The following is a 21,182-nucleotide window of genomic DNA, read 5'->3' as shown; positions in this document are numbered from 1 at the left end:
AAGAAACAACAAACATCTCAAATAAACAATCTAACCTTACACCTAAAAGAACAAACAAAACCCAAAGTTAGTAGAAGGAAATAAATCATAAAGATCAGAGCAGAAATAAGTGAAATAGAAACAAAGAAAATAATAGCAAAGATCAATGAAACTAAAAGCTGGTTCTTTGAGAAGATAAACAAAATTGATAAACCATTAGCCAGACTCATCAAGAAAAAGAGGGAGAGGGCTCAAATCATTAAAATTAGAAATGAAAAAGGAGAAATTACAACAGACACCGCCAAAATACGAAGCCTCCTAAGAGACTACTACAAGCAACTCTATGCCAATAAAATGGACAATCTGGAAGAAATGGACAAATTCTTAGAAAGGTATAACCTTCCAAGACTGAAGCACGAAGAAATAGAAAATATGAACAGACCAATCACAAGTAATGAAATTGAAACTGTGATTAAAAATCTTCCAACAAAAGTCCAGGACCAGATGGCTTCACAGGTGATTTCTATCAAACATTTAGAGAAGAGCTAACACCCATCCTTCTCAAACTCTTCCAAAAAACTGCAGAGGAAGGAACACTCCCAAACTCATTCTATGAGGCCACCATCACCCTGATACCAAAACCAGACAAAGATACTACAAAAAAGAAAATTACAGACCAATATCACTGATGAATATAGAAGCAAAAATCTTCAACAAAATACTAGCAAACAGAAACCAACAACACATTAAAAGGATCATACACCATGATCAAGTGGGATTTATCCCAGGGATGCAAGGATTCTTCAGTATATGCAAACCAATCAATGTGATAAACCATATGAACAAATTGAAGAAGAAAACCATATGATCATCTCAATAGCTGCAGAAAAAGCTTTTGACAAAATTCAACACCCATTTATGATAAAAACTCTCCAGAAAGTGGGCATAGAGGGAACCTACCTCAACATAATATAGGCCGTATATGACAAACCCACAGCAAACATCATTCTCAATGGTGAAAAACTGAAAGCATTTCCTCTAGGATAGGGAATAAGACAAGATGTCCACTCTCACCACTATTATTCAACATAGTTTTGGAAGTCCTAGCCATGGCAATCAGAGAAGAAAAAGAAATAAAAGGAATACAAATTGGAAAAGAAGAAGTAAAACTGTCACTGTTTGCAGATGACATGATACTATATATAGAGAATCCTAAAGATGCCACCAGAAAACTGCTAGAGCTAATCAATGAATTTGGTAAAGTAGCAGGATACAAAATTAATGCACAGAAATCTCTTGCATTCCTACACACTAATGATGAAAAATGTGAAAGAGAAATTAAGGAAACACTCCCGTTTACCATTGCAACAAAAAGAATAAAATACCTAGGAATAAACCTACCTAGGGAGACAAAAGAGCTATATACAGAAAACTATATGACACTGATGAAAGAAATTAAAGATGATACAAACAGATGGAGAGATATACCATGTTCTTGGATTGGAAGAATCAACATTGTGAAAATGACTATACTACCCAAAGCAATCTACAGATTCAATGCAATCCGTATCCAATTACCAATGGCATTTTTTACGGAACTAGAACAAAAAATCTTAAAATTGTATAGGGACACAAAAGACCCCGAATAGCCAAAGCGGTCTTGAGGGAAAAAACGGAGCTGGAGGAATCAGGCTCCCGGGCTTTAGACTATACTACAAAGCTACAGTAATCAAGACAATATGGTACTGGCACAAAAATAGAAATATAGATCAATGGAACAAGATAGGAAGCCCAGAGATAAACCCATGCATGTATGGTCAACTAATCTATGACAAAGGAGGCAAGGATATACAATGGAGAAAAGACAGTCTCTTCAATAACTGGTGCTGGGAGAACTGGACAGCTACATGTAAAAGAATGAAATTAGAACACTCCCTAACACCATACACAAAAATAAACTCAAAATGGATTAGAGACCTAAATGTAAGAGTGGACACTATAAAATTCGTAGAGGAAAACTTAGGAAGAACACTCTTGACATAAATCACAGCAAGATCTTTTTTGATCCCCCTCCTAGATTAATGGAAATAAAAACAAAAATAAACAAATGGGACCTAATGAAACTTAAAAGCTTTTGCACAGCAAAGGAAACCATAAACAAGATGAAAAGACAACCCTGAGAATGGGAGAAAATATTTGCCAACGAATCAACAGACAGAGGATTAATCCCCAAAATATATAAACAGCTCATGCAGCTCAATATTAAAGAAACAAACAACCCAATCCAATAATGGGCAGAAGACCTAAATAGACATTTCTCCAGAGAAGACATACAAATGGCCAAGAAGCACATGAAAAGCTGCTCAACATCACTAATTATTAGAGAAATGCAAATCAAAACTACAATGAGGAATCACCTCACACCAGTTCGAATGGGGATCATCAGAAAATCTACAAACAACAAATGCTGGAGACGGTGTGGAGAAAAGGGAACCCTCTTACACTGTTGGTGGGAATGTAAATTGATACAGCCACTATGGAGAACAGTATGGAGGTTCCTTAAAAAACTAAAAATAGAATTACCATATGACCCAGCAATCCCACTACTGGGCGTATACCCAGAGAAAACCGTAATTCAAAAAGACACATGCACCCCTATGTTCATTGCAGCGCTATTTACAATAGCCAGGACATGGAAGCAACCTAAATGCCCATCGACAGATGAATGGGTAAAGAAGATGTGGTACATATATACAATGGAATATTACTCAGCCATAAAAAGGAACGAAATTGGGTCATTTGTAGAGACGTGGGTGGATCTAAAGACTGTCATACAGAGTGAAGTAAGTCAGAAAGAGAAAAACAAATATCGTATATTAACGCATATATGTGGACCCTAGAAAAATGGTAGAGATGAATCGGTTTGCCGGGCAGGAATTGAGACACTGATGCAGAGAACGAACGTGTGGACACCAAGGGGGGAGAGTGGTGAGGGTGGTGGTGGTGGTGTGATGAATTGGGAGATTGGGAGTGACATATATACACTAATATGTATAAAATGGATAGCTAATAAGAACCTGCTGTTTAAAAAAATAAATAAAATAAAATTCAAAAGAAAAGAAAAGAAGAAAATGGTTAAATGTGTGTCAAGATCTCTAAAACTTTGTACATGACATGATACCATAATTTTTTAAAAATAATTTAACAGTATAATTTTCTCTATGAAATCAATAAGTTTCAGAGATATACTCTGTATTTATATTATTTAAGTAATAGGCGTATATTTATTTTAGATATAAACTCTCCTTTTCAAAATTATTTTTTTTTCCTGTTTTCAATAGGGATTCTCTACTTAAAATATTACCTGCTGTAAGAATCCTCAATGGTGAAATGCTAACCTCTTATTCAGAAAGTCACACTGAAGAGCACTATGAAGTAGAATTAGAGCGTTTCCTGGTACTTTGTCAGTCCCAGATTAGAGAATTTAACTTACTAACAGAAAAATATATTGGAGAAAGGTAAGAGTGTTATCTTCCCCTTGTCATAATTAAAAGATATAATGCAATTTATACATATGAATAAAAATTATTCTGATCAATACAATGCTACTCTTTTGGACTAGTACAACGTGTTTTAGGGATATTGTCTCTTTAGAAAAGAACTTCTGGGCATCACTTTTTATTATTTGAAATGTATTAATATGTATTTTGAACATAATTTAGAATATAATTTAAAAACTAAAATTAGATGAAAATAAATGAAAGCATGAGGATAGCTTCAAGACAAGATGCAAACATTCATTCAGCTGTTCATTCAATTAATCAGTCATACATTTTTTCAACAATTATTGATGGGCAAGACATAATAAGCTAAGTATTACACTTTACCCTCAATGAATTCATGATTACATTAAGAGAAAATTAGCTAAATAAATAGTTACAATGGAGCAAGGCAAGTTTTATAAAACATATGATATTTATTATGTATATTTATTATATAAGGAATCATATTACACATATATTTGTGTATTAAGGTATTATGGGAGCACAGTGTAGAAAAGCAGTCAACATGTGCACACATTCAGAGGACAGAGGCTGAGAGCAGAGTCCAAAAAATATATCAAAGAAAGAGAACTTCCCATTCCCCACCCTGAATTCTGAATGCATTACTAGGAATTAATTACAATTGATCTTTTTAAAACTGTATTTCCTAATTTATACTGCTCCAAAAAGACACAAATGAAAAAGGAAAATTATTTTATATTTTACTTATGATAATTCTGCATTATAAGTGGAACAGTTATGTGCTTCCAAATGTCTAAATTTAATTACTAAATTACATATTAAATTTTTGCTATTTGTACTTTCGTACATGCTCATACTATGTAAGAGTTGGTTTTTCTATTTAAATGTTTTTAAATATAGCCTATTCATATTATAAGTAAATCTCACAGCTTTAAAAATAATTCCAATTCTTATAGTTAATGTTTACTTTTAGCAAAAACTAAGGTTATTTACATTTATCTTTCTGTAAATCTAAACTGATATCTCCTTGTGTATGTATAGTAATCTACAATTTTTATGTAAAGGTGACTCTTGACACCCCTTATGTTGAAATTTAGATTTACAGTTCTTTGGGAGAACTTATTGTTATTGCAATGAAAGTTTTACTTGAGAATTGAAAATAGACTGTATTTTTTATGTTTGATCATAAATGGTGGTGAATTCAACACTTAACCATAAACAGTTGACATCCAATATTGAACTGAACCTTTGCTGCATTATTCACCAACAAAATGAATGAAATACAAAATATCAAAATATATTGGAAGAACCTAGGCTAATGTCTACATTTGTCAACATACGAGGTGTCTATCTCTATATTTTAGGAAATAATTATAACTTTCATATTGTTTGGTATAGCTAAATCCAACAACTGTTCAAGAGAATCACAGGCATTTACATCTTAAAGTATTTGAATTCTCTTTGCAATGGATTTTTTTCCAGAGAAAAATGGGAATAAAAGCTTTCCCATGATATAACTTATCTGTTTAAAAGTCCAATACAAATATTTTGCATGGCAAAAGTCAGTGTACAAAGTACTTTTAACTTGTTTCGTAAATAACTTCTCCAAATTTAGGCAGCCATCATTTCTCATGCTTATGGCAGCTTGGATTTTTCTCATTCATTTGTACCAAAGGTACCAAGGATAAAAATGATTCTAAAACTTCCAGACGTTTTGTCTGGATTAATGGATTGAAATTAAGTAAACAAATGTTTTCACATTTTGTGAGAAATAAGATAAATTTTTATATAAACAATCAGAAATAAGTTTTTAATGAATTTTGTAGTAAAATTTAATATGTCAGGCCACACAGGGATATTTTCAAAACCTGTACAAGTGTTAATATTTGCTGATATAATTCTTATTATTAACCATCCTCATTATTTATTTGCTCAGAAATATATTCACGTTGCATGCTGCAGAAAATCTCTGCCATTATTTCAAGAAATTGATGACACTTAGCAATGAATGTCGATATGCACATGAACATGGGGATGTTAGTATCACCAAGAGAGATGAATCAGAAGCCCAGCAAAATCATTTGCCTCCTTCAAACAGTGACAGCATACTGCAAAATAGAGTCCTTTACTCTTATGCAAATGAACAGAAACTGGACTCACCAGGTATTTCTGAGAAATGGATGGACTCTGGCTCTAGTCGTTCCTCACTAACCAACCCCTCCTTATGTGAAGATACTAAAGGAAGAAATCAGGAAAAAATAGTAGGCCAGAAAAGAGAAGACAGCAAGGCAAGCAATTTCCCCACCAAAAGAATACCATTCATGGAAACAGTAATGACAAGGTCTCTATTGAAGAACTGCCAGAATACTGAACATCATGAAAAAATGTAAGATTTATAGATCATTTTTCTTTTACAGTTGTATTTTATTACTTTTTATGGATAATCTTAGTCATTGTTACCAAATAATAATTTGGTAAAGGATTTCAATCACTATTATATTTCATGTTAATTCCCTTATGTTTTTATGATATGCACAAATTATTAATTACAGTGAAGATCAATTTGGTTGAAATTTGGCAGGTTCTGATTTAATTAACTAGTATTATTTAATTTAAAATGAGTAACTGTGAAATTATTTTTTCTGCCTTCTAATCTCTAAATAATTAAAATGAATGTTTAAGAAGAAATAAAATAATCCCATTATTCTTAAAATACTATAAAGACCTCTCACATGAGGGTCTTATGACATGCTTCCAGGGAAAGTCAGAAAATCCTTCCTGCACATGCCTTTTCTCAAATTCCTTGAGCTTAAAATATTCAGCATGCCAGGGTACATTGGTATATTTTGGCATAGTATTAGCCAGGGTACCCTAGACATTGCCTATTTGAATCCCGTTAGCTCTAAACACTCCAGACATTTCCTACTGAAATTTTAGATAAACAACATTTAGAACTTTTTAATTCATGATAAATAAAATAGCCAAATGATAATAATAATAAGGAAGGATGAGGAACTGAAAATATAGACAAACCAAAGACCTAAAGAATAAAAGGAAAAGAAAATGTATACCCACTTGCTGAACCTTGCCATTCAGTGTTTCAGGAAGATTCACTGTCAGTTGTATAGGCGTTTCCTAAGCATAATTTACATGTGTTCCTATGCTAAGGGCATTTTTATCATCATTATTTTTACTAGATAAAAGACGATGATGATGATAGTAGTAATACGAGCTGTTTTTCCCAATATGGAGAGCACCTTATATTTAGGAAGCCCTAAAGTCAGCTTCTTTACCTGCTTTCACAGCTTTCTGCGCGGTGGAAAGCAGTCCTGTTGTTAGTGTCACTGAGGAAGATATCCCTCATCTACCTTTTTATTTTCTTCCTTGGGAAATTTTGATGATAGTGAGCTGAGGAATTCAAGCACTAAATGACTGGTCAGCTTTACAAGAAATTCACAGTTACAGTCAGTGAAACTTGTATGTATCTGTAGAGACATATAAGATGCTCTCTCAGGTTAAATGTGTTTTCTTACAGACCTTTCATTCTTTACCAGTTATGCATTGCAAATATGTTTTCAGATCTTTTTCTTTATCACCCAAATACATATTATAGTGTCTTAAATTCCTTAATTCTTTTTTTATTTTTTAAAAAAAAAATTTATTTTATATTGGAGCATAGTTGATTTAAAATGTTGTGTTAGTTTCAGGTGTACAGCAAAGTGATTCAGTTATACATATATCTATTCTTTTTCAATTCTTTAACTCATTTTTGTTCAAAAGATGAAGGAATGAATTAATGGTTGAATGACCAAATGTGAATTAATTCCATAGCAAAGTTTATTAAGTTATAGTTACCCTAGGAGGAGGAAATGATTTGTTGAAACATGATGTTTTTTCCTATAAGGAGTACAAGTACTTTATCTTATGCCAGAAAAAAATTTTATCCACTAACTTCAATTCATAACAAAATAGATTGAAGCCTTCCACAAGCTTTAGGTAAAATGGTGATGATGACGATGACAATATTAATAACAATAGAAAATGGTTACATCTTTCCTTTCTAATTTCCCACAAATGCATTTCTATGAGAAAAAATATATATGGTGATGTCTGGCAGTTTATCACTTAATTCCATTTTGCCTTAAACTCACTAGTATGAGGAATGAAAAAATTTCATTGGGCTTGGCAATTATAAAATTATTGAAAACTTTTTCAAGGGAGCCTGGAAAAGATGAATATACATGAATCACTTCTCCTTCATATGCCTTTTAAAACTAAACCCAAAGATTTGAAGAACAATTAAGCCAGTAGTTAGCACTTTGACTATACCTTGTACCTTGATAATGTTTCTGCAGTAATCTATGTGGGAAAGGAAAACATATCCAATGATGAAGAATTAAATGATTAAGCAAGCTGAGAACCCACTTACAATCAATGTACATTATTATTCAAATTTTGGTAGTGTTGCTGGGCAGCTTATGGGGATGTGGGAAAAACACAGTGTTGATTGATTCAGTGCCAGAAATTGGTAAATAGATGTAGGCTGGAAAAAATGTTAGAATTTACTACTGGGCTTGTAAAAGAAAGATTTAAGTATTTGTCCATGGGCAGATAGGAAAGTGAAGCTAGCAAAGACCTGATGGGTCCTTTCTCTTAGAGAGAAGGGGGGGCCCTTCTTCCTCTCAAAACTTAGTCTCTCTGCTGTGAACAGGATCCCATCCTCTCTTGCCAACTGACTCCTATATTTTTCCCCCTTTTGCATCATCACTTTTCCCCCCTTTCTACTGGTTCAGCATCCTCACTATTATACAAAATCTCAGTAATATCTTCCTCCTTAAAAGAAACAAAAATCCCTAGTACTCATATCCCTCTCTAAGTTACTGGCCCATTTCTCTCCTTCAGATTTTAAGGTTTCCGTATTATTTTTACTTCTATGACTATAGTTAAATAAAAGAACGGGTCTTATTTTTAAATAATACTTTATATAGTCTATGTTTACAAATAAATATAGCTTATGAGGACCTCTTAACTACAACTGTATATTTATGGGTACTAAAAATATTTTTTTTTCTCCTCTTAATAGTATGGCAGCTATGGTAATTCAGGCATGCTGGCGTGGTTACACTGTGCGCAGACAGATTCATTTCTCTATAAAGCTACATCCTGCTGCAATAGGACCCCTGACATCCCAGTCAAATTCCTGCATTGAAAACCAAGTTACTTTAAAGAAAGAAGAAATAAAAAATACTGTGAACATCCAAGAACAGAGGGAGAAGGCTGCTATTCTTATTCAGGTTACTTTTAATCTTTGGGTGCAATAATTAATCATGAGAGATGTATTAGTTATCTTTCACTGGGTTATTCTGTATAACAGGCAATCCCTGAATCTTAGCCATTTACAAATACATGGATTGATTTCTTATTCACGTGACAAGTAGGCTGCCGGTTAGCCGCAGGTTGGCTTTGCTTCTGCTGAGTATCTAGGCTTAAGGATTAGTCTATAATTTGTAAATACTGTTCTTATGACTGAGGGTCAAGCTGAACCACACAATCATATTAAAACTTCTGCTCAGATGTGGCATTTGCCACATATGCTAACATTTGATTAGTCAAAGCAGGTCTCTCTTGGCCTAATCTATAGCTGTTTCTAGAAGCATGTTTAAAAATCTACTAAAATAATTGTTAAAGTCCTTCAAATATCCATTTAACATAAAAATTCAGAACCTCACCAAGATCAGATTTCAAAATGAAGTTCAATCTGATCACATTTATCCTTTTATTTATTCACTCATCAAATAATTTTTAGAACGTACTGTTTGTCAAGCACTATTTTAGGTTCAGGAAATTTAACTAGGAACAAAGCATGCAAGATCTCTTCCCTCATGGAGTTTATGTCCTGGTGGGATAAATAAATACATAAAATAAAGTCTGGAAATTCATGGTACTACACCTGAATTGAATGATAGTAACTAAAAAAAAATGTAGTGTTTCCCTTTATTCATTCATTTAGTAACTATTACTTGGCACAAAAATTTTACTAGCTTACATTCTGTTGGGATGTGCAGATAAATAAGGTAAGTATGTTAGATTGTGATAAGTACTAAGGGGAAAAATAAATCAGGAAAAACGGGATAGGAGTATCTAAGGAAAATTAATCATTTTAGACAGGATGGATGTGGAAGACCAGGAAAGGTGACATTGCAGCAGGAGATAAGCCATTGGGTATCTCGGGGAAGAATATTCCAGGCAGAGGAATATCAGATTCAAAGGCACTGATTTAGGAGCATACCCACAGTGTTTATAGAGCAGTAAGAAACAGTGTGACTGAAGAGGGATGAAGGGGAGAAGAGTAGGACTTATAAATCCTAAATCATTGTAAAGACTTTGGCTTTTACTCTGAATGACATGGGAAGATATTACAGGAATCTGAGCAAAGGACTCACATTACCAAGTTTCCTTTATGTTGTGATTGTACTATAGGAAGGCAATAGTAGAAGCAGCAAAATCGGGAAGCTATTGCAGTAATCCAAAGTGTAGATTGTGGTAGCATGGACCAGAGTATTGCAGAGGAAGTGGTGAGAAAATCACATTCCCGAATATATGTTGATTTATCTTGAGGGTATGCGTATATACTTTGAAGGTAGGCCTGATGATATTAGTACATGGAGATGTGGTCTTTGAAAGACAGAGAGGAGTCAGGGATGCCTATAAGGTATTGGCATAAGCAACTGGAAAAATAGCCTTAAAATTAAGTTTCTGGGTTTTGTTATTAAAGCCGTAGTTTTTCAAGAGGATTATCTTTGCTATGGTTCTAATGAATATATTCAGTATTTCAGTTGACTTAAGTTGTCTGGACTGTATTCCTAAAGGCAATGCATAGACAAAGCTGTTACTGATGCCTGAATGGGTTGGGAGTGGAGGAAGGGCAATGGATTCAAGGAAACTCTGAGGAAAAGAAAGGAACCTCAGTTACTGTCTCAAAATACTGTTCTGCTGCATGAGGAATGAAAATGTCATGCAGTCCAAACTTCCTCCTGTCATGAGTGGATGAGCAATACATTTTCCAGCATTGATGGTAAATAGATATTAAACTTTTGCTTCATTCTATTCAATAAAGAGAAGTTCATTACTTTATGAAATAGTCTAGTTCAGTGACATATATCTGTTGAATGTCCTTTTGTTAAGTTTGTCTCTAACAAATGTAAGCATAATTCAGCCTTTCTTTGCAACTTAGAACAAGTCTCTTCTGAGGTGCATCATGGTATTATACTTAAAATCATTGAATTCAACTCAACTTCATTTTCTCTTCTCCTGAGTACAATCTAGTTTCTTAAACTATTCATCTTTAAAATATGACTTCTAGACTGTCTAACCATCCTGGAGAGCAGAGCATGATATGGTAGAAAGAGCCCAGGCTTTAGAAGGAGTAAAATGAAGATTTCATGAAGGATGTGGTGGAGACTGCTCTCTGCTCACCAAAACCCACATTCTCCTCTTCTTCCTAGCATACTTCCAGCCTAGATATTCCAGCTTTCCTTGCGCTTTGTAGTATGGCCCTTTTTTCTGAGTAAATGAAAAATATGTGCACCACTTCATGTCTGGCCCATAAAACCCTCCCACAAACATTCTTTCATATTCTTTTCCCTTTCTGGTTGGCTGAAGTGAAGACAGCCTTTAGGGCATCCTTGGATGCTGTCTCTTGGGATTGCAGAGTTGCAAAGCCTGGATATCTGAATCACTTTATGTTAAACTGCTGCCAGTTGTCTTGTTTTCACTCTCAATGCTGGTTATGTGATCATGAAATAAATTAGTTTTGAATCATTGTACATTTCTGGATATTTTTGTTATAGCGCTTAGCTTACCCTAACTAATATAAAGGATATAAGATACAGCTTGAGAAATAGATAGGGTTCAGTGTAAATATGTAAGAGAATGGAATCCCAGGTAAAAAAGATAGTAGGAGTAAAAGAACATAGGATTTCATATTACTGGAATAATAAGTTATAGTGCAGCTAGACTACCGTAAGGACTAGAATATTAAGAGAATATAGGAGAAACACGGGCAGAGATGTGTGAACAATTTTAGCAAGAAACAAGTGTATGGTATGGGTATGTTCTGGAATTGGGAGTTGATGGTAGTTAGAGGAGAAAAAGATGTCGGGTATGTCTAATATAGATAGGACTCTGACCAGGGAATTGATTTGAATGTGTGAGAAAGAGGAATTAATCATAGATGGATGGCTGGGAGAAAAATTGAAACCTTGACATGAATAAATAAGTTAGAAGAAGAATCTGAACATTACTTATTACACATTTATATTACCTTTATTTCCCATAAACTGAACAGAGGTGGCTGGGACTTTAATTCCTGACCCTACACAGATTCATGAGGGAGGTATCTATACATGTCACACCAGAAAAATATACACTGTGTATTACAGTTTAGAGCTTTGCAGAAGTCGTATCCCTGATAAGTTAGGCTGGATCCATTGTGAGCCATGATGAGTCAGTCCTTTTGCTCTTGTCCTTGAAGGTCTGTATTAAAGAATTCCCTTTATACTCTCTTTTCCCTAGGTCTGCACCTCATCTTGATATCTTATAATTACACTGGTGTAAGAGAAAAGGGGGGGTGGTGGTGGAGGAGGGATAACTGAGGAAGAGAAGATGACCTAACAAAAAAGAATCAAGGGAAGGAAAGCATGTTTCCCTAATGCTTAGAACCTTGTTAGGACAGGGTTGGGGAAGAAAAGATATGAAGGGTACCTCCCTAGCAGGAAGAAGTCACAGGCCCATTTGCCATGTTAGAGAGAAAGCATTTTGAAAGGTAGCAAGGAACGAAGGGAGCATAAATACTGGATAAAGGGATCAAAAAAGAGAGGAGTTTAAAAAACAAAATTCCAAAATGAAGGGTGCTATTGACTGAAAGTTTACGTTCTCCACAACATTCATATGTTGAAACTTAATCCCCAATGTGATGATATTTGGAGGTGGGGCCTTTTGGAGGTGAATATGTCATGATGGTGGAGCCCCCATGAATGGGATTAGTGCCCTTATAGAAGAGACCCCTGAGAGCTCTCTAGTTCCTTCTACCATGTGAGTACACAGTGAGAAGACAGCCATCTATGAACCAGGAACCTTGCTCTCACCAGACAATAAATCTGTCAATGACTTGATCTTAGACTCCTTAGCCTGCTCCAGAACTGGGAGAAATAAACGTTTGTTGTTTAAGCCACCAAGTCTATGGTATTTTTGTTATTGCAGCCCAAACAAACTAAGACAAAAGGGGGAAAAGAAAAATAGTTTGTTTTCCTCTAAGGTAGCTAGCTTGCATATGCCACTCACCCACAGTACATAACATGCCCAGGACTATAATAACAACCCAGCTACATGAGACTAATAAAGCGGGCAAAGAGCTTTATTATGGTACTCTTTGATGGTACTCTCCATAATGGGTAAGTTAAAAAGAGGAAGGCCACTTTCTCAGGCAATACTTTTAATCATGTTCCTCATCGCACAAAGGTGTCCTCTCTTCTGTTTCTACCATTTAATACTGTTCAAGTTCTTGATTCATATTGACATCCTTTCTCCTCAGAAAGAGTTTTGAACTCTCTTGAGAAGTTATTTATTCATAGCAAGTTACAAAATAATGGAATGCTATACTGGAATTCATTTGTAGAGACAAAAATGGTTAAAATTTAGTTATAGTTTTTGAACTTTATGTGATGTTTAATATCACACTGTTTTCTTATTTGATAAACTAAGAAGTAAATAGAATTGTTAAAAACAAGAGGACAAGGAAATTGGGAAAATAATATTTAATGTATGCCTAGTATGTGACAATCGTGTTCATCACTGTATATAAATGTATATACATTTATCCTACTCCCTTCCCTGCCTTTGAGTCTATGCCAAAGGCAACAAGTGATGGTGACTGACTCCCTTGCTATAGTCTGTTTTTTCTCATTTGTGCAGCCCTTGTTTGTTTCCACTATGTATGTGCATGTGTGCACACACACATGTACACAAACACACACACACACACATGCCCAATTAGAAGTGGGGCATCTTATGTGATTGGTTTGGGAAGCATATTTGCCTATCTCTGGTTGGTCCAGTTGGTCCTGAGTTAGAAGTAGGGACAAAAAATAGAGAAGCTAGCAGTCATTGACCAAGTCTTAACCATTCTTGGCTAATTGTTGCAGAGGTTGTGGTTTGGCTTCCTAGGCTGATTGACAGATTGTGTGTGACTTCTATTGTCATATATGTTCTGACCATTATATGTTTGTATCTTTCTCTTCTCAATATATATATTTTTCAGAATAACAATACCAGTATTATTGTTTGCAGTATGGTTACTAAAACATATTTAAGGTAACTTTTGTAGTTAAATTTATCTTTTGATTGTATTTCACTAGTAATATAGTCAAATAAATCTATTTTAAAGTCACTTTAAATACCTTCTGTGTGGTTATGCCCATAGCACAAAATATATTTTTACATTTTTGGGGGGAGTTTCTTTTACTTCATATTTATTTGTTTTACAATTTTATTAAGCATGTGCACAGTTCCAAAATCAAATCTAAGCAAGGTGTATATTCAGAGACATCTGGCTTCTACTGTTTTCTATCTCTATAGGTAATAATTTTTAAAATTAATTTTATGCTTTATGCTTTCACTTCATAAATATTAGCAACCACATATATTTAAATATATAAGTTTATATAATGTATATTGTTTATTATATATTTTATATGGATTTTCATAGATAAATGGAGGCATGCAATACACATTTCTACCTGTGTTTTACACTTACTATATATCCTGGAGCTTACTCCCTAGCAGTGTATACAGATACTAATTTTTTTAAAACTCCAGTATTCTTGGAGTTATAGTTAGGAAAGCGCCAAGATTCCTCCAAGATTATTGAGGAATCTGAATGTTTTTAGTTCTATTATTATGTGCTGGCTTTATTTAAAGATGAAATTAGTTAATTGTTATGGACCAGGATACTAAGTCTCTAATATGGCCATTTATATATGTTGAAGTTTTCCTAAATCAGTGTAAGTTTATTTTATACCTAATCATTTGAAAATTAGCAAAATTGGTTTTCCTCTGTATCTCTTTCTACTTAATTTAGAATGGGTCCCAGAGGAATTGTCAGATAATTGATTGGTTGACCTACATGTGCAGTTGAGGGAGTTTTAAAGATTCTTTTCTGCTTACCACAAGGAAAATCTCCTGAGATTCAGAGCTTTAGACACAAGCAGTCATTTAATTTATCTTCCAGTTTTAAATGTCACATAAAGTTCAAAAAACAGATTATTGAGCCATTAAACTAAGGTCTAAGATGTTTTATCTTCCTAATGGGATAACACAGAGAATCTGGTTTGGAGTTTGATCTATAACCTTGTATAACATGCTTTAAATTTTTGTTTAGGCAGTTTGGAAGGGCTTTCTTTTGCGAAAGAAACTGACAACAGCTCTAGAGGCTATTAAGAATGAAGAATCTGAAGAAGAATATGAAGAAATAGATTTAGAAGATTTTACATTTGATGAAGTAAGTGCCAACTATAACATATAGATATTGGTCTTAAAATATTTTAGTATACTATTTTGGAGCTAAACATTTTTCTAAGGTTTTCATCCTTTTAACACTGTGTTATAGATTGTTTTCAAGTTGCACTTGAAAAAGTATGCTTCTAATATTTTAACATCTTCATTTATGATACAAGCTTGTACAGTGTGTAAGTGTGGTCATGGAATATTTACAAGAATTCGTGTGTATTCTTCAACCAGATTTACACAATGTTTTATCAATTATTCTTCATTAAATATAACTCTGAGCTTATTTATGCCCTGTTCAACAAATTTTAGTAGCTCTTTGTTGCCTAGCAAAATGAGGACAGCTTCCTTAAATAGTTATTCAAGTATTCAACAATAAGACAGCAAACTCTACAGACATATTTACCACTTCCCACCTGTGGCGTCCACATGCTCTAACCACATTGAGCGCCCTCTTACCATACCTTTTACGTCCTTAGTCTTGCTTATTCTGTTTCCTCTTCTCTAGACAGTTAAACCCACATAACTACCACTCAGATTAAGGTAGAGGACATATGACTATCCCCAGAAGACTTCTCATGCCTTCATAGTATTCATACCTCCATCATCATAGATTAGTTTTGCCTATTTCTGAACTTCCAAATAAGTGGAATCATCCAATATGTGCTCTTTTTTCACATAATATTATGTCTGTGAGATATACCTATGTGGTTGAATGTAGCTGTATATATACCATTATTTTGAATATACTACTTTTAATCTATGATTTGAATATACCAATTTTTAAAAGTCTGTTCTACTATTGGTGGATTATTTGTTACTGAGTTATTTCTAGTGTTGCCTATTATGACTAAAGACGCTATGAACATTTTTTTTAAAAAATAAATTTATTTATTTATTTATTTTTGGCTGCGTTGGGTCTTCGTTGCTGTGCGCGGGTTTTCTCTGGTTGCGTCGAGTGGGGGCTACTCTTTGCTGTGGTGCGCAGGCTTCTCACTGTGGTGGCTTCTCATCTCAGAGCACGGGCTCTAGGTGTGTGGGCTGCAGTAGTTGCAGCACGCAGGCTCAGGTAGTTGTGGCTCACGGGCCCTAGAGCGCAGGTTCAGTCATTGTGGTGCAAGGGCTTAGTTGCCCTGAGGCATGTGGGATTTTCCCAGACTAGGGATTGAACCCGTGTCCCCTGCATTGGCAGGTGGATTCTTAACCACTGTGCCACCAGGGAAGGCCAGCTATGAACATTCTTGTACATGCTTTTTGATGTGCATGTTCACATTTCTTTTAGGAACTGAATTTCTGAGTCATAACGTTTACCTATTTTTAGTAGCTAGCGCCTAACAGTATTCCAAAGTGATTGTATCAATTTACAGTCCCATCAGCAGAATATGAGAGTTTCAGAGGAGATTTATCCTCACCAACACTTTGTATTTTCATGTCTTTTTTTTCCCAATCCAGTAGGTTTGTAGTGGAATCTAGTTGTTTTAATTTGCATTTCTCTCCTAACTAATAATGTTGAATACCTTTTCATATGCTTACTGGCCATTTGGATATCTACTTTTATGACATGATCAAGTGTTTGTGCTTTTTTTAAAATTTAATTTTATTTATTTTTTTATACAGCAGGTTCTTATTAGTCGTCAATTTTATACATATCAGTGTATACATGTCAATCCCAATCGCCCAATTCATCACACCACCACCCCCGCTCCCCCCACCCCGCCACTTTACCCCTTGGTATCCATACGTTTGTTCTCTGCATCTGTGTCTCAAATTATGCCCTGCAAACTGGCTCATCTGTACCATTTTTCTACGTTCCACATATATGCGTTAATATACGATACTTGTTTTTCTCTTTCTGACTTACTTCACTCTGTATGACAGTCTCTAGATCCATCCAAGTCTCTACAAATGACTCAGTTTCATTCCTTTTTATGGCTGAGTAATACTCCATTGTACATATGTACCACATCTTCTTTATCCATTCATCTGTCGATGGGCATTTAGGTTGTTTCCATGTCCTGGCTATTGTAAATAGTGCTGCAATGAACATAGGGGTGCATGTGTCTTTTTGAATTACGGTTTTCTCTGGGTATATGCCCAGTAGTGGGATTGTTGGGTCATATGGTAATTCTATTTTTAGTTTTTTAAGGACCCTCCATACTGTTCTTCATAGTGGCTGTATCAATTTACATTCCCACCAACAGTGCAAGAGGGTTCCCTTTTCTTCACACTCTCTCCAGCATTTGTTGTTTGTAGATTTTCTGAGGATGCCCATTCTAACTGGTGTGAGGTGATACCTCATTGTAGTTTTGATTTGCATTTCTCTAATAATTAGTGCTGTTGAGCAGCTTTTCATGTGCTTCTTGGCCATCTGTATGTCTTCTCTGGAGAAATGTCTATTTAGGTCTTCTGCCCATTTTTGGATTGGGTTGTTTGTTTCTTTAATATTGAGCTTCATGAGCTGTTTATATATTTTGGAGATTAATCCTTTGTCCGTTGATTCATTTGCAAATATTTTCTCCCATTCTGAGGGTTGTCTTTTTGTCTTGTTTATGGTTTCCTTTGCTGTGCAAAAGCTTTTAAGTTTCATTAGGTCCCATTTGTTTATTTTTGTTTTTATTTCCATTAATCTAGGAGGTGGATCAAAAAAGATCTTGCTGTGATTTATGTCAAAGAGTGTTCTTTCTAAGTTTTCCTCTAAGAATTTTATAGTGTCCGGACTTACATTTAGGTCTCTAATCCATTTTGAGTTTATTTTTGTGTATGGTGTTAGGGAGTGTTCTAATTTCATTGTTTTACATGTAGCTGTCCAGTTCTCCGAGCACCAGTTATTGAAGAGACTGTCTTTTCTCCATTGTATATCCTTGCCTCCTTTGTCATAGATTAGTTGACCATAGCTGCGTGGGTTTATCTCTGGGCTTTCTATGTTGTTCCATTGATCTATGTTTCTGTTTTTGTGCCAGTACTATATTGTCTTGATTATTGTAGCTTTGTAGTATAGTCTGAAGTCAGGGAGTCTGATTCCTCCTGCTCCGTTTTTTTCCCCTCAAGACTGCTTTGGCTATTCGGGGTCTTTTGTGTCTCCAAACAAATTTTAAGATTTTTTGTTCTAGTTCTGTAAAAAATGCCATTGGTAATTTGATAGGGATTGCATTGAATCTGTAGATTGCTTTGGGTAGTATAGTCATTTTCACAATATTGATTCTTCCAATCCAAGAACATGGTATATCTCTCCATCTGTTGGTATCATCTTTAATTTCTTTCATCAGTGTCTTACAGTTTTCTGCATACAGGCCTTTTGTCTCCCTAGGTAGGTTTATTCCTAGGTATTTTATTCTTTTTGTTGCAATGGTATATGGGAGTGTTTCCTTAATTTCTCTTTCAGATTTTTCATCATTAGTGTGTACGAATGCAAGAGATTTCTGTGCATTAATTTTGTATCCTGCTACTTTACCAAAGTCATTGATTAGCTCTAGTAGTTTTCTGGTAGCATCTTTAGGATTCTCTATGTATAGTATCATGTCGTCTGCAAACAATGACAGTTTTACTTCTTCTTTTCCAGTTTGTATTCCTTTTATTTCTTTTTCTTCTCTGATTGCCATGGCTAGGACTTCCAAAACTATGTTGAATAATAGTGGTGAGTGTGAACAACCTTGTCTTGTTCCTGATCTTAGAGGAAATGCTTTCAGTTTTTCACCATTGAGAATGATGTTTGCTGTGGGTTTGTCTTATATGGCCTTTATTATGTTGCGGTAGGTTCCCTCTATGCCCACTTTCTGGAGAGTTTTTATCATAAATGGGTGTTGAATTTTGTCAAAAGCTTTTTCTGCATCTATTGAGATGATCATATGGTTTTTATTCTTCAATTTGTTAATATGGTGTACCACATTGATTGATTTGCGTATATTGGAGAATCCTTGCATCCCTGGGATAAATCCCACTTGATTGTGGTGTATGATCCTTTTAATGTGTTGTTGGATTCTGTTTGCTAGTATTTTGTTGAGGATTTTTGCATTTATATTCATCAGTGATTTCGGTCTGTAATTTTCTTTTTTTGTAGTATCTTTGTCTGGTTTTGGTATCAGGGTGATGGTGACCTCATAGAATGAGTTTGGGAGTGTTCCTTCCTCTACAGATTTTTGGAAGAGTTTGAGAAGGATGGTTGTTAGCTCTTCTCTAAATGTTTGATGGAATTCACCTTTGAAGCCATCTCGTCCTGTACTTTTGTTTGTTGGAAGATTTTTAATCACAGTTTCAATTTCATTACTTGTAATTGGTCTGTTCATGTTTTCTATTTCTTCCTGCTTCAGTCTTGGAAGCTTATACCTTTCTTAGAATTTGTCCATTTCTTCCAGGTTGTCCATTTTATTGGCATAGTTTGCTTGTAGTAGCCTCTTAGGATGCTTTGTATGTTCTATAAATATCAGTTAAATCTATCTGGTCTATTGTGTCATTTAAAGTTTCTGTTTCCTTATTTATTTTCATTTTGGGTTATATGTCCATTGTTGTAAGTGAGGTGTTAAACTCCCCCACCATTACTGTGTTACTGTCGATTTCCCCTTTTATAGCTGTTAGCAATTACCTTATGTATTGAGGTACTCCTATGTTGGGTGCATATATATTTATAATTGTTATATCTTCATCTTGGGTTAATCCCTTGATCATTATGTAATGTCCTTCCTTGTCTCTTGTAATATTCTTTATTTTAAAGTCGATTTTATTTGATATGAGTATTGCTACTCCAGCTTTCTTTTGATTTCCATTTGCATGGAATATCTTTTTCCATCCCCTCACTTTCAGTCTGTATGTGTCCCTAGGTCTGAAGTGGGTCTCTTGTAGACAGAATATATATGGGTCTTGTTTTTGTATCCGTTCAGCAAGTGTGTGTCTTTTGGTTGTAGCATTTAATCCATTCACGTTTAAGGTAATTATCCATATGTATGTTACTATGACCATTTTCTTAATTGTTATGGGGTTTTTTTTGTAGGTCCTTTTCTTCTGTGTTTCCCACTTAGAGAAGTTCCTTTAGCATTTGTTGTAGAGCTGGTTTGGTCGTGCTGAATCCTCTTAGCTTTTGCTTGTCTGTAAAGCTCTTGATTTCTCCATCGGATCTGAATGAGATCCTTGCTGGGTAGAGTAATCTTGGTTGTAGGTTCCTCCCTTTCATCACTTTAAGTATATCACGCCACTCCCTTCTGGCTTGTAGAGTTTCTGCTGAGAAATCAGCTGTTAACCTTATGGGAGTTCCCTTGTATATTATTAGTCGTTTTTCCTTTGCTGCTTTCAATAATTTTTCTTTGTCTTTAATTTTTGCCAATTTGATTACTGTGTGTCTCAGCGTGTTTCTCCTTGAGTTTATCCTGTATGGGACTCGCTGCGCTTCCTGGACTTGGGTGGCTATTTCCTTTCCCATGTTAGGGAAGTTTTCAACTATAATCTCTTCAAATATTTTCTCTGGTCCTTTCTCTCTTCTCCTTCTGGGACCCCTATAATGCGAATGTTGTTGTGTTTAATGTTGTCCCCGAAGTCTCTTAGGCTGTCTTCATTTCTTTTCATTCTTTTTTCTTTATTCTGTTCCGCAGCCGTGAATTCCACCATTCTGTCTTCCAGGTCACTTATCCGTTCTTCTGCCTCAGTTATTCTGCTATTGATTCCTTCTAGTGTAGTTTTCATTTCAGTTATTGTATTGTTCATCTCTGTTTGTTTGTTCTTTAATTCTTCTAGGTCTTTGTTAAACATTTCTTGCATCTTCTCGATCTTTGCCTCCATACTTTTTCTGAGGTTCTGGATCATCTTCACTCTCATTATTCTGAATTCTTTTTTGGAAGGTTGCCTATCTCCACTTCATTTAGTTGTTTTTCTGGGGTTTTATCTTGTTCCTTCATCTGGTACATAGCCCTCTGCCTTTTCATCTTGTCTATCTTTCTGTGAAAGTGGTTTTTGTTCCACAGGCTGCAGGATTGTAGTTCTTCTTGCTTCTGCTGTCTGTCCTCTGGTGGATGAGACTATCTAAGAAGCTTGTGCAAGTTTCCTGACGGGACGGACTGGTCCTTTGTGCTTTTTTAAGTTGGGTTTTACATCTCTTTTCTTATTGGCTTGTAGGAGTGCTTTATATAATCT

The 21,182-nt window shown here is 35.0% G+C and overlaps 1 protein-coding gene across 1 annotated transcript in view; it reads left to right on the top strand.

Annotated features, from left to right (window-relative positions):
• The window catches only part of LRRIQ1 (leucine rich repeats and IQ motif containing 1), a 207,712-nt gene that overhangs the window by 86,821 nt on the left and 99,709 nt on the right, over positions 1-21,182 (top strand). Inside the window, exons 15-18 of the mRNA XM_082418862.1 lie at positions 3,321-3,497; positions 5,440-5,889; positions 8,587-8,797; positions 14,941-15,060. Of these exons, the coding sequence (XP_082274988.1) occupies positions 3,321-3,497; positions 5,440-5,889; positions 8,587-8,797; positions 14,941-15,060 (958 nt within the window). The remainder of the gene's footprint in view (positions 1-3,320; positions 3,498-5,439; positions 5,890-8,586; positions 8,798-14,940; positions 15,061-21,182) is intronic.

This window comes from Balaenoptera physalus (genome assembly GCF_965194825.1).
Source record: "Balaenoptera physalus genome assembly, chromosome: 13".
Classification (NCBI taxonomy): domain Eukaryota; kingdom Metazoa; phylum Chordata; class Mammalia; order Artiodactyla; family Balaenopteridae; genus Balaenoptera; species Balaenoptera physalus.
Note: the sequence above shows the minus strand (reverse complement) of the source record. Positions and strands in the feature narration are given on the sequence as shown.